This window comes from Sabethes cyaneus, chromosome 3 (genome assembly GCF_943734655.1).
Source record: "Sabethes cyaneus chromosome 3, idSabCyanKW18_F2, whole genome shotgun sequence".
Taxonomy (NCBI): Eukaryota; Metazoa; Arthropoda; class Insecta; order Diptera; family Culicidae; genus Sabethes; species Sabethes cyaneus.
In genome coordinates, this window is record NC_071355.1 from 189,013,175 (window position 1) to 189,028,799 (window position 15,625).

Sequence of the window (15,625 nt, forward strand, 5' to 3'; positions counted from 1 at the left end):
GTGGGTGATGAACATAAACAGGCCACAGCAGAGAGGCTGGAATGATGAAAACTATGCGCTCGGGATGGTTGACAAAAGCTAGATCAAGAAGTCTGTCTTTCAACTTGATGAAAATGCACACCTGTCGTAATCTTATTGCACATGGTTAGGTGTTTCTGTTAGAATGACAATGTCGTATTCACAACTACTCAATAGAAGCCGCAGTTGAGCGATTTTACTCTGCAAACCCCCACATGTTCCGATAATAAATCGAAAACAGATGATCGGACGCAACCTTTACTTCTATGACGGACGATTGACGACTGGAAGAATACTGTACTGGAGGAGATTCGAGATTACTGCGTTGCGAGTACTTGTCTACGATAACGGATTGGAAGACCCACGTACTGCGGAGATCAAGGGCATCCAGAATGCTTGCAGGCGTGCATTCCGGTAACGGCAGGTTAAAGATGAATGGCTTTACAGTGACAAATAACGAAACAGTGGTCGATGCGTTGTCGCAGGTAGGATAGTCAGGATCAATAAATCGCACATCACAATTAGGCAGTGAGTAGCTAGAAGCGATGAGGCGAATTACGGTATTCAAAACATTCACGTCTTTGTGAGCATGGAAGCGAAGTTGGTTAGGTCGGCTAGCTTTGGAACTGGAAAGAAGGAACGGATCAACACCTGCCCAGGTCCAGAGCTAATTATACTTACCATTGATGGCAATCTAGAGAACCCATTCGCCAGTGCCGCATACACAACCAGGACGGTGGCTGCAATACCTCGACTGTGGCGCAAGGTCCGAGGTCTGCATATTACTAGGTACGGTGCAATCCAGCGGCCAGTAAACTGAAGAATGTCTTTCCGTGAAGACTCTTGGTGTTGATGTTGCAATTAGTTGTGGGGTGGGCTTATACCAGCCACCGTCGTTCCTCCATGTCTGTTTTTGGCATATCAACGAATTCTTGGAGCAATAATCCAGTTGGCCAGGAATATGACATCAACGTCATTTGTTTAAAGCGCCAGTCCAAGCCGATTTGGAATGATACAAACGGCAGTTTGGGAAGGGCAAATGACTTCAATAACGTCAACGTCTGTTTTTGTTGGATGAACTTAGACAAATACAACCACTAACGGAACCCCATACATCACATCCTCCAACCTATAATGGTTAAGGTAACAATTTGAATTTTATTGCACACTTATCGCGGTTTTTATGACCAATTTTGGTCATCAGAATCGTCATAAGTGTCATAACCTTTGCACTGCTGTATTCAAAGTATTGATTTCAGGTGATCCACTGCTGTTTTTCAAGTAACTTGACTTAAAGAGGGTTGTTCACTACGAAGGGCGCTTACGATTATTGCGCTAAACTGATCAAAGTGACTGATACGCATGGGCAAGTGAGCATGTCACCCATGCTACATGCGTATGATTCAATTCGTCTTTTGTGAAAGAGCTCTATGAACGCAAGAAGCTCTTCTGGATGTGTGCTTCCAAGCTTTAAACAGGCTTTATCATCTCTTTAATGTCTTTTTTAGAAAGGGAGAAAGTATCTGGTGTGAAGAATGCACTGAAAAAGTTCGATCTAATGGCCAAAAATATATTGGGCACTTCAATGACAGATGGGACTTGCACCCACACTCTAACGGTTGTCGAATGTTTTATTAACTAAACTACTGCCGCACCCTTATATTAGGTATTCTAACAGCTAGTTTTACTTTATTCTCATTCGATATGCACAATTCCCGGCGATGATATTATTTTCTATGGCCGCCCTTTGTTTCTGCCACCGAGAAGATAGACTGATATCTACTCGGTAAATGTGGTAAAAACCGGTAGTCTGTTGCCAACGTCGCTCTGGCACTCTGGAAACTGTATCTACACCACTATCCCCTAGAATTGCTGTTGGTGAACCTGCGATGAAACGTCGTCGTGAGCACTTCAGGATAGGCAATTCTACTTGGAAGGTACGAAGCTGTAACTAATCTGGTCAAGGAATTTTTGCTATAAACCGTTCAAGGTCACTCTCTTGACTAAAAAGGATGCAGACTTGTCTGCAATGAACAATGATCTCGTTTAAAATCGGAATGGATGTAAACGGGAATCTGCATTTAATACGGGGACCTAGCCACAAGGTCTACTCTTTAAAGTGTGTGAAAGGTGTCGTCTGAAAAAAACTAGTGGTCACCATCAAACCCCCTTTCTGCGCCTTTCACCTCACGGATCACATTAACTCCTGTGACGACTTTGGATCCAGTTGTACAATTGTGCAATAGTAGGGAACGAAGTCTCCAAAAAGTAGAGCATGGCAAGTATCAGTGTGACTTTTCCCTAACTACCGCTGATACGCATTTTGTTTCCAGTGACACAAGCGTCGCGACACATGTCGTTCTCTCCATCAATCCAGACCCACTTGACGTAGCATACTACTCTATACTCTATGCAATTGCTGAAGGGACGGTAATGGAGGTAATGATTTTTTTTTTTTGAATGGTGGGGAAAGAGCGGAAAGGTGAAGAGGGGGAGTTATTGGTAGCTACGCTTAATAAGTAGTTGTTATGACTCCTACCTTTTGTCTGATGCTGGAAGGTGCATGGGTGGGGGGCTCTGTAGCCGCAAGGTTACCAAGTCTGCTTTGACAAGCGAATGGTCATGGGTTCGAATCTTAGTAGAATCAGGCCATTCGATGGCAACGCAACTTTAGCAGGGGTTTATTCTCAGGCCCCTCACCACCCTTCCTTCGTACTGAATTCTATGTTATCCCGATATGGCCTATTGACAGTGCAAAAATTGAGACCCTTATAGTTAAATGCACTGGTTAGCTGTTCCAGGGATGGCTATAATTGGGGACAGCACTGTCATGTGGAACGAGGTGGGTAAAAATAGAGAAAAAGCATTGAAGGAAGGGTACTCAATTACACACAAGCACGCATAAAAAATATTCAATAACCATATCGTTCACTCAATAGCGATTACAGCCTAAATAAATGCAGTGCGGGTTATACAGCAAACACCCGGGCGATATCACAATAGATCAAACCATACTGGTCGCAGTGATGTGTCCATACAGGAAAAAAAAGAAGGTGCATGGGTCGAACCAAGCTGTAGTCTGAGATTATAACCGGATTCGAACCCATAACACCCGTCAGGGCATGTTGCTTGCTGCTACTTATGAACCTTTTAAATCACAGAGGCGCTGAACAAAAAGAGACTGCACAACCCTCTTATTAAGGTAGCGAAACAAATTGTGCCTCTTCCTCCCTCTACTGTAGAAACCACCGACCGAAAAGTTTTAATCTAACTTATTTTTACTGGCAGGATGACGACACTATGTAGGCCCTTGTGACCTACCCGGCACTGCGCGTGTTACTGTTCGTCTGTCAGCGTGTTAGCCGCGATTCTCAGCGCGGGCTTTCGGGGAAAGGCTCCGTTCCTATGAAAAAGATCCCCCTCATATTTTCGCTCTGTCCCCTCCGTTCCAAAAAAAAAAAATCATTTCTTTCGTCCCTCCATCAATTGTAGAACCGCACCGTTTCAAAAAATATTAATATATATGCCTGCATTTCAAGATCAAGACTAAAAACACGAGGTTGGTCCACTCTAGGTAGCTAAACCGAGGCTATACCGGGATGCAATGGGAAGATTTCGGTATTATGATAGAACCCGACATAGCCACCAAAACGAGTCATTGCTACCAGCGAACAACAATCGTCCCAGTCCTGCGAATGGGTGTACGAAACGGGGATCCAAAGATTCCAAACAAATGCAACAACTCCTTTAACAATGCTTCCGATGACACAGTCCCCGTTTCTAGCTCTGTGCCTGATCCGCAGCAGAACTCCTCCAACCCACTGCTGATTTTAATATTTTTTAGAAACGGTGGTTCTACAATTGATGGAGGGACGGTAGGGGAAAGTAATGAAAATTTTTCGGTTTGGAGGGGAAAGAGCGGGAAGTTGGGGGGGGGGGGGGGATTGGTAGCTACGCTTAACAAGTAGTCGTTATGACTCCTACCTTTTTGAACAACGACAGAAGTAGTTTAGAGTGATTGTTTACGCTGTATTTTTATCGCTGTCAGTTTTTCTAATATTGGAAAAAAAACGGCGTCACCCGAAAAGGAACGTCGCGAATTCATTATGCGCAACCAACTGGAAAATCGTCAACTATCTTATCAAGACATCGGAAAACAACTCGGAATCGTACACTCAACTAGAGTCGTGTGGTTAAACGTTGCTATGAAAAGGAGGTGTGGTAAATTGGAATATGATGCCAACAACAATCAAGCTTTTGACTTCGGAAGCAAATTTCAAGAGGGGCTGCCGCGAATTTTAGAACTCTAGATATAATTGATAATAATTGTAGTTAAATGAGTGATAGTTTTAATATTAAGTGAATTGTGTATATAGAGCTTATAACTTAAGGAGGTAGTATTTTAAAAGGATTACCTTACACTACTCGATAATAGAAGTAAACTAAAAAACTAAACTAAACGAAGTTTACGAATGGTTCGACTTTCACTTGACGGCTAATAAATTTCAATAAAGATACTCTACTGTACTGTACTGTTGTATGTATTTACTGTCGTGTGTGTATTATATTTTATATCATGAAGAACACTAAAAGACCAATGATTTTTACAAATAAACAATAATAATAATTACATTTATAAAATTTTAACCCCAGTAACCCACCCTAACTACGCCACTGCTTCTTCACGGAACCGTACACTCTACTGCAGTGTGGCGAGTGATTTGCAACTCCTCTCCAGCGCAGCGATCTCCATCACCATGCAACCGATCCAAAAGGCGCGCACGCTGCGCTGCGCTCGTGCTCCGCGGCTGACTGCGCTCCAACAAGAAGGGAAAGATGCGGCCAAATGCCGAGAGAAGCAAAAAAGGTACCTACCGCTTTGGTGCAGCGACTTGGTCGCCGCAGAAAAAAAAACGCACACAAAATCCGAAAGAGAAAGACTTTTTAGCATTACACTATTGAACGCGGCCATCAGTTCTGGTGGGAACTTTGCTACGAGTGGTAACGGAAAATATCGGCAGCAGCAGCAGTCCTCCGCTGACTGGCGATTCCTGGCTTGACAATTCCTCAGATTGGTTGTATGCATACCGAAAGGATTAATTTTGCCCTCGGTTTCGGTGACAAAACTCGCGCTATCGGTAATGTCCGGGTTTTGATTGACGTCTTGTAGAGAAGAAAAGTTGTTTGAATAAAAATTTGTGGCAAATTTTTGGTGGAAAATTTCAAACAAAACGGATAAATAAAAGTGTGTCTGGTGATGAATTCAGTTTCAGTTCCTTGGTAAATTTTGAGTTTAGTGAATGATAGCTCCTGCGAAGCAGCTTATATTTTAGTGTAACTTCAACGGGCCAATTGGCGAAAAGGAAACCTTCCAAGTGAAACCAGTGCTTGAGCCATCCTTCGGGATAGTTACACTTTCAGTCGATCCTGTGAATAGTGCTTCCCAGTGCCAGCCATCATGAGACGTTTGATTCTGCTAGTGGGCTTCCTGATAACAGGTGTGCTGTCGCAAGGATTCCTGAAGCCGCCTCCCTTCAGACCGGTGAGTATCGATCGCTTACCTGGCCGCCACTTGACGCGTGTGGTATGGCACTTTCTCCTTTTTCGACGGTGATGCTGCAGCTAAAGCTGCTGCTATTATTGATGATGATAATGACTATGACGAAGTAGCTGTTGCGTTGTCCAATCGGTCCAAAACCGGTCCTTCCGGACACGACTTCCATGATCAGTGTTATGTGTTGTTTGAAATGAAACCGAAATTTATTCGCGCCGACGACGACGAGCGCTTCCTTCATGCCTGCGCGCTCGAACGGGAAATGGGCCCACCGAGCACCAGGCGGCATCGCAGGAAGACGAGACTGCGGATGCGATGGTGGCAATGGCAATGACGATGAAGATGGTGATAGCGCAAAAAAACGGAAAAATATGCGACAGTGCTGCGCAGTTCAGCAGCAAGATCCGCCTTCCTGGGAAATAAACGAAGTGGAATAGTCGAAGGAAAAAAAGGAAAAAACCATTACGGCGACAGGGCAAATCGAGCGCGGTGCCAGGTTGCATCAAAAAGGTTGCACGGGAACGGACAGGTTCCACTTTGGTTGTGCCACATGAACATTCCTTTTTCGTGTGAATCTTTTTGCTGAGTCTTTATTGCTAAACGTGATTCATTTAAATGTGCATGAGCAGGAAGTGTTCCTCCCGTTTGGAAATCATGATTAAAGTCATTTGATGAGGAAATTTTCTATTTTTCGATATGCTAGTCATTGAATTTTTTCCTTTTCAACTATTTAACCGTATAGTCAATATAGCAGTCAAAAAAGAGTCTGTGTTGTAAATATAATTTCTGAAGCAACTTTCTTAACTGTCCTTTTATATGACGCCTGATTTTCATTCATATTTTTCAGATTCATACTTTCAGTGCTACTACCTCAACAGTTTGTTGATTATTATACGGAATTCGTCTATCAATTCTGTTCATCCTGTTTCTCTCAAAGCGTTGTCAAACAATATATAAACCAATTTCGCGTGCATGACTGAATAAATATAAATTTAATATAAAGCAATAAAATATTTACGTCTGCCGCATTGGGTTTACAATCATTTCTCATCAGTCCTCATATTGGTTCTTCATGATGGAAAGATGTCAATGGAAATTTACGATGCATATACTTTTTTCACTTAACGCAAAAAGAAAAACTAGTGTCAGATAGGAGGTGCAAACCTTTATTGGTTGTAAAACACTCTATTGCACCATGACATCCGGTGTGCATGGTAAAGCTTTGTATAAAACCATAAATCATTTCATGCAATATTTCATTTGAATTTTTTTAACCTTAATCAAAATGCCTAACTGTAACTCTAATGTCAAATAAAAATGAGCGGTTGTTTCAGGGGCTTGGTTTTTGTTGCAGACAGGACAAGGATCTTATATTGTAGATTTAAACTTTAGTAAAATCAAGCCATTGAGTTCATTCTCTGACCTCTTCGCATCCGTCCTTAGTAATAAATTCTACATTATCAACAATAAAGCCTCTTGTCCAAGGGCAAACTAAAATTAATTTTCGCAATTTCCAAGCTCTTGGAGCGAGATTGGTATTGAACAGTAGTAAAATAACGAAGGAAAAAGGGTGAAAACATCGACATTCAAACACAGATAGACAGACAGACAGAGCAATTCGTTTATTCAATGGCGATAGATACTACGAGGGAACGAAGTGCGGAATATAGAAAAACACCTGAACAACATCATAATAGACAAAATTCTGGTCACCGCGATAATTTTCATGTAAAACGAATACTCGAATCCACGCCGTCCCATATTGGCGCTAGTCTGAACAAAAGTGGGACACGTCACGAACTTACCTAGATATGTTTTACGTATTACTGTGACCTGAATTCAAAACAATTGAAACATTAAGAAAAACAATAATTAGAGTGGCTGAGTGGGTGTGAGTGTCTGATAATTTTGATTTTTTTTTGTAGAAAATTGGGACTGCTGTAGCTCTTTTGCAAACCAAACTTGTACGTTTATTCAATATCCCTTAGGCCATTGCAAATTATTTTCAAAGTTTTTGTTCCCCCGCTTTTCAAACTGGCTCTAAAAATCGGGGGGCAAAAAAAATTTGTTAAACTTGAGTAAAATTTTTTTGTATAAAAACAATTATCTGTGGGATTTACAGCCTAAAGAACTCGAAAAAAATCAGAAGAGTTGTGTACAAGACACGACCGTATATATTGGTGACGCAGGACTACGTAAGTCTCTTTGTAGTGATAGTGGCATGTATCCAGGCTTGTAATCAATCGATTCTTCATGTATACATGCTATATGCAACATATAGACATGCTACATGCGTTGTATGTAACATTTATCAAAGTAGTAACATTGCATACGTTCAATTTTCAAAAGATTGTGCATTTGAAGACAATTTAACAAAATCAAGGACACAAACTATTGCTTTCCTGCTACCTTACTGAAATTAAAGATTGTTTTTATTATCCATGGTTTTCCACGTTGAAGGGATTTTACCAATTCAATCCTATTTTATCAACAGCACATCTTTTCACTACATTTCAAATGAAACAGCAAGCATGCGTATTCATACTCGGTCATATTATAACCGTACACTACAGCTGTAGCACATTTTTCCAACACAGATATCAAATTCGCCGAGGTTTAATCGTCACGCAGTAAAGAATTTGCGATCTGTTGGGACAACGAACTTGTGTCATTTTTTCTGGCACACTTCCCTAACACAGACATCAAATTGGACTAGGTTTAATCGCGTTCGTAACAAATCTGTTGGTACGAGGGGGCTTTGTCACTCTTTCTGGCATACTGCCCAAGCAAGGACATCAAAATGGTCTAGGTTGAACCGCGGTGTTAAGAAATCTTGTTGAAATGAGGAAGCTTGGTCACTTGTTTTGGCTTACTTCCCAAGCACAGATATCAAATTGGTATAGGTTTAGATCATCGTAAAGAATCCTCCAACCAATCACGAAGCGAGAACTTTGGTAAAACATAGGTTCATTATTTTCAATTTTTCAATAGTTCAACATCAAGAATCCATACTTTACTTCATTTGGGTCAATTCTTAGAAGATTTTCTGATCGATTGGTGTAAGAATATTGAAAATCGATCGGAAAACCGCTGAGCTATTAGCGTTCAAAACCTTTCATTTCTCGTGACGCTCGCATTTTTCGATTTTTTGGAATGACACCCTATCTCAAAACTTGCCGTAAGACGTAGTCCTACGTCAAAAGAGTGTACGGAGTGTTAACGCTTCTAGCACGAAACAAAAATGGAAGTACAAATAATGTAACTTCCGAAAACCGGAAACATTTTTTTTTTGCGGTTTTGACTTTATTTTGGAAGGTTTTTGCATAGAAAATAACAACGTATATATCAAAAGCAAGAATAAATTCGGGTTTCACGATTAAACTTCAAGCAAACATCTCTTTTTTCGCCTCCCCCCCGCTACCTTCAGTTGTCTAGCATCGGAAGGACAAAAACCTTAAAAAATATTTGTAATGGCCTTATTTTGACTTGACAAATTAAGCAAGGCCACTATATCAGTAGTTTATTTTTCTGTCAAAAAGTGTAACTATAAATTGAAATAAGGAATTAATAAATTATTAATAACATTTTCCTGTTATGAAATTACTATTGGATTGAATGGCGGAATTCCGGCTTTGATAGTTGAAAACAGTTTCTTTTCTTTAGTAAAAGAAAGCAGTTTATTTTCTATTTCTTTAGCAAATAACAACATTTATTATTTCAAACTTGATTATAATTCAATCACTACGTCTTCACTGATTAACGTATCACTAACCTAAGTGATTTTTTGCGGGACAATCCCGAATTCGGATGACTTGGCTCGGAAGACTAAACGTCTCGAAAAAATGTTCTGCATTGATTAATTTTTATATCATACCAGTTGAATGTCAAAACGGGCAGAAAAATGTCATCGACTGAAGAATCACAAAAATGAAACAATTTTTTTCTGAAACTTTCAAAAGATTTTTAAGAAGCTCTCTATTTAAGAATAATTTTTAAAATAAGTACATTCAGTTGATAAATATTGTATTATACAACTTCTAAATATTTTTTTTTAGGTAAGGGAGAAAGTTGTTTCGTTTCACCCGTTACCTTTCAGCCGTCGAAAGATATGACGAATTTTGTAGGTCCCAATGCCACCACAAAAACTACGATTAAATTCGCACAATATCAATCTAAGTCGCACCAGTTAACTGTTGGCAGTTGCTTTCAAACCTCCGATTACAGAACAAAAAATGCAAGATGCAGCTAGATTTAGGTTCAATCTCGTGTTTTTTTTTTTTCAAATCCGGTTATAATTGGCTCCCATTACATCTTAGTTCGATCAGCAGATCCCCCAGCTTAGGTAAAGATGAACGGGACATATACTTAATTAAGCGTTGTCCCAATGACCCTCATTCACCTATATTTCTGTATACCTATACTTGCCGAAAATCGGCAAAAAAAATTTCATTCGGTTTTGTCTTTCTTTTCGTATTTTTTGCCTCGAAAATAATAACGTATATATAAAAAGCAAGAATAGGTTCAGTTTACACCTTTAAACTTTAAGTAAAAATGCTAAAAATGCCTTTTTTTTTGTTCGATTAAAAAATTTAAAAATCGGCAAAACAGCAAAATGTATAGCAAAAGTTAGCACTTTGTGCGTTTCCCGTTCTATTATTATTATTCTATTATTCGCAAAATTCCAATTTTTCTACCAAATAAAGCACAGCTATGCATAATAATCCTATGAGAAACACTGCAGCTTTTAGGAAGGCTGAATGGCGAATGCTATTCGACAACTAATTTGCAGTTGTGTGCTAGTTATTGAATGTTGGCTGTATAAAGCGTTAAAAGTTATACAACATTTTTCAAAATGTTATATCACTGCTAAAAGCTAATCATGTATGTTTGCAATCAAATGATTTTACTCTAAGAGGACAATTGTGGTAAGAAAAATGAATACTATCAAACTGATAAAATAGTAATAAATAGTTCTACGTTAACTTCTCGTTTATCCCATGAGGATGTACATCTTAAATTTTTAGTATCACTATAGAGCAATCCAACTACGAACTTATCCGTGCTTGAGTAACGATGTTTTCGATGACTTGGGAAAAGCTAGAAATAGTATCCCGTTGAAATCAAACACAGGGTTGTAGACAAGCTAAACAGTTTATCTACCCAAACCCTGCAGTAGCTAAAAAACTACTCCATTTAACTCGTAGTAAACTACGCACGATCACGGGACTCCTAACAGGACACATCCCCGCTTTTTATCATTTAAAGAATATCGCAAAGTATCATCCGACACCTGCCGCTTTTGTAACTCTGAACCTGAAAGTTCAGCGCATCTGCTCTGTTATTGCGGAGCTCTTGCATTATTAAGGCACAACTTCTTAGGAAGTTTCCTTGTTACTCCATATCAGGTATGGAGCCTAAATCCCAAAACGGTCATTGGCTTTATAAACCATGTAGTACCGAATTGGGGCACAGGATTACAACTATTCCGCTCAACTCCATCAATGGGTATGAGCGATCCGTAAACTGTGTACAGCAAACGGGGTCTGCCACAAAAGACGATCATTAAGACTGTCGCAGTGGCCTTTTAACCCAATGCTCTTCTGGCATACAAAAAGAACTACAAGGTATACAGCCCTAAGGGTTGTACGAAAGGGTGACGTAGGACTATATCAGACCATTAGAGCAAAGACTAATGTAAACTGCATTTCTGGCATATGTATGTTTATAAGAATCTGTGAGTACCATTGTTTAAGTGAATATTTAAATGAGCGAAATATTCAGATTCAATTCTTCATTGAATGCAATGGCGGCTTTGAAAATATGTGGATGGGGGTTCATAAGTACAACACTAGCAATCATTGAGATATAGAGATTTCTTTTAAAAATCATTTGTGTGCATCAAAAAAGGTTGAAATAGTAATGAATGACCAGCCGACATATTATTGTATTATATATGATTATGTGTAGCTTGACATGTTTCAATAATCTTACTTTAACTCGCTGTGACCTTAAAAAGGGCCATTGGTTACAAATAGCATTAAAGCCAAAGCACGTTCATCGCAAATATGACGTACCATTCGAATGTCCTTCTCTTTTGACATAAATGGCAACAGACATGTAAGTTAGCCGCGTTTATTCACCGTCTTTTGCTCCAACAAGGTTTTACTAGTTTACTTACACAGCTTACCGCTTGTTACATTGCAAAAAATATTGCACATACGCAAAAATTTCTGTTTTATTTGTATGAAAGTCCTTATCCTCCTACTACAGGGGTGAGTAGTTTAGTAGTTATTAGCATTTGAAATCTTTCATTCAAACGTTACACTTCTATTTTAGTTTTCACAAAGTGCTACCCAGTCCCAGTATAGTAAACAAAGACGTAGTCCTACGTCAAAAAATCGGTGTTTTCACTCGTTTTTTTCCTTCTCCGGCTATACTACTTTTCAACCAATGTCACTCTCCAGAACCAGGAAATGCAGAGTCTAGTTATTATTTGCCCTTGGACAACAGATTTCGCAGAGAACTTCGAGGCAGTACCATTCTTGTACCTAGCTAGCCTATTGACAAATTGGAGTAAAAACTGCCGGCGTGTCGCTACCTGCTGCGATGGCAAGAAAAACAAAAACAAATTTCAGATGCGGTACATTTCATAAAAAATTTTCAGTAAATTTAATTTTTAACTGGTTTTCGATTGAAAACTTTACTAAATTTTTGTCAGGTTTTGTAAGAAATTTGCTGTTTTACAAGTTATTTTAAAAACGCTTTTAAAATATGTACATTGTTTCACTACATTAAGAAAATTAAAAAAGTGAACTTTTTTCCGATTCTTCAAGCAAAATGTTCGTATATATAGCAACCGTTCGGCTAGTTCCAAAGACCACCACCGTCAGCGCATAAGTTTCTGTCGAACAGGTCAATAGGCTTCATCGTAAAGCAGAGTTCAACACAAAAGGGGAGGGTGTGTATATGATTTTTTCTTACTACTTGCTACTTTCCTTACTTAGTTCTTAGAACCGGTTTTTTGACGTAGGACTACATCTTACGGAAGGTTTGGGATAGGCTGTCATTCCAAAACAAATCAAAATAAATCGAGCGTCACGAAAAAAATCAGAGGGTTTATGTATAAGATCGCATAGGGGAAAGGCGGTAAAGACGGACACTGCAGAAAAGACGGACACTTGTCGTATTTCATAAACAATAATTTTTTGAAGCAAATCAATGATGAGAAATGTTTCTATAGACTGAATTAAATTGCCGATTTTTAGCAGCACGGCTGTCAAATTTATGAGCAAAACAAAGAAAAAATGCGTAGAAACGCTAACAGATGTAATTTTGTGTGTGAAGAAAAAGCTGGTAAATCGTTGAAAAACAACACAGTCATGCTAAACCGACGCAATGCGTTAGTTTGACCCTTCACTCAATGTGGTGAATTTTTGAATATTCAGCAAAAAGTTATTGAAGTTTGAAAAAATGGTATCCAAGTCGGGAAAGACCGACACCCAACGGTAGAGAATGGGTTGAAGATTCTGTACGACGATTGCACCTAGACTAATGTGGTATCTGTGCTTGAGAAGTACGCCAGTAGGAGTGACAAGGCCTCCTCGTTCCAACAACATTTTTCACAAACGCGTTTTAACCTAGTTCAATTTGATGTCTGTGTTAGGGAAGTCTGCCAGAAAAAATGACAAAAGTCCCTTGTCCCAACAGATCACTAATTCTTTACGACGTGCCGATTAAAGCTAGGTGTATTTATCTGTGTCTAAAATTATTGTACTGCTCACTTGTGCGTCTTTGAGGGATTTGCCCTGGTGTAATCCCGTTAACCTCTTATGACCCGTGTATACCTAAATTTGGGCCAAATGAAGTGTAACTGTGTAATTCATTATATTATGGCTCGAATGTGTCGGGAAACGCAAAATCGTCATTTGGAATGGTTTCAAGGCCAAAATATCGCAGGTTTTATATTTCTCACGGTCAGTTTCAAACAAACAAATTACAAAGTTGTTTACATATTTCTAATAGAATTTTGTGATAGACTTTACATATAAATACCATTTTATATTTCAAGTAATGATTCGTCACAAAATGTAGATTTTTCATGAGACAAAGTTTTTTTCGCCATTTTTTCATTTTTTTCCGCCATGTATGGTAAAATGCATATGAAATGACAAAAACTGGCAGGTTAACAGACACACACTGCATAGTGATGTTTTATCTCTCTTCTAGTGATATATTAACAATGTCATAACAATGTCATATCATACGCTAGGATATAATGGGTTAATTTGTCCCTTTATCGGGTTCGTTACCGTTTACTTGGGCTAGACACACTTCCCTAAAACTACTGCCTATGATAAACTTCCGTGCATCACAACGTATGCTGAGACCCTCTTCGATGCTTGTAAAGCTGTTTCACCGGACGAACTTCGGTTATTTTGAACTAACAGCATTTTGTGCCAGAGTATTCAACAGTGTTGATCATCATCTTGTACCTACTCATTTGTTTAAAAGTAGATTAGAAATAGTTTGTTTTAATTGTTTAATTAAGACACATTTTGTTAGATGATTTATTACGAACAAACAAATTGATTAAGCCCAGATTGCGCCTCGCTTTTGAAGTAATAATGTGTGAGTAAAAGTTTTTGAAGGTGATCTAGCTCATATACAGCTCGACTTCATAGGTCCTTAACTACTGGCCCGTTCAAGATAAGACCCGATGATATTAAGATTATACACGAAAAGTGTTTTACTTCGAGTGAGCATGATGGTACTGATGGCCAACTTATTTAAGCAACGCTATTTTGTAAATTTGTTAATACTAAGGCTTTGCAATAGCTTAGAGAAATATCTTTAGATCATCAGTTTGCAGTCCGATGAGATCACAGAACAAACGTCATAAAAAACAACATTAATAATAACGGTCCCAGGTTGCTTCCTTGCGGAAATACATATTGATGGCAAAAGCAATGCGACTCAGTAGAACCCAATTTAACTGAGACTTATCAGTTTGTTAGACAAGTCTGAAGTCAGCAGACGATACCATTAGAATCTTATAACCAGTTCAATTTTCGAAACAGAATTTGGTGGTCAATGCGGTCGAATACAAATTTAAGATCTGTGTCTACGCAAACTCTGCTGTTATTGCTCTAGCAGGTTATAGCTAGCATTGGCAACCACTCACCAGAAAAGTTGCTCAAGCTATATCTGAACTATGCATTGAAGCTATTGATAGATTGAATTTTAAAGATTAGGCACTAAATCTGTGATCAATAGTGATGTTTTCTTGTAGGACTGTTAAATATAAATTATGATAGCTTTTTGGTAACCTTCGCCTTCTCTTCTCTAATTGAACATGTGCTGAATAAGATAAATTTGTAGATGATGTTACAGTGAGAGCAGCATCAAACAATTAGTAGAGTAGATTTATTAGGAGTACTCTTTTAGAGAATATGTAAAGTAAGGACAAACATTTGTATGAAAATATAAAAACGAATAAATCGATTAACAAACAAAGTTTCATAAAATGAGATATTTAATAAGCTGATCTAATCTCATCAACGTCCGAGTTTGTTTTATCGTTTGACATGTTTAGCTATAACCAGCAGCCGGAAACTCCTGGTTAAAAAAAACTACCTCCTTTCCAAACAATAAAACCCACGCGTTACAAGTCCTGCAGGGTGAAATAACGTAACCAACAGCAACCGAAATGTAATATTATGATCTAACAGAAGGGGCTAAAAATCCGATCGCTGTCGGCTGATAGTACGTAATTCACCAATGAGTGACATGCTGATGCCTGATAATTTCTTTATCCATAGCCGACCGGTTGGTCGGTCGGTCGGTAGGCCGATGGTGGCGGCCGGTGCGGTCCGATCCGGTATTACTTTCATTTCAGAGAGTGTCATTTTTTCACACACAAAAATGCCTCATTCGGACGAATGTGCCGCCACAATGTATGACCCACTAACAAGCGTTGGTGAAGACAGCTATCAACAGCGGTGAAGTGGTTATGGAAGCATAATATTCATACGTTGATGCAAAGAGCTGCCGGAG

General features: G+C 39.0%; 1 protein-coding gene across 1 annotated transcript in view; it reads left to right on the forward strand.

The window, feature by feature from the left end:
* Positions 1-5,476: 5,476 nt before the first annotated feature.
* LOC128740507 (kinesin-related protein 6) overlaps positions 5,477-15,625 on the forward strand; it is a 139,439-nt gene continuing 129,290 nt past the window's right edge. Inside the window, exon 1 of the mRNA XM_053836051.1 lies at positions 5,477-5,560. Within this exon, the coding sequence (XP_053692026.1) occupies positions 5,477-5,560 (84 nt within the window). The remainder of the gene's footprint in view (positions 5,561-15,625) is intronic.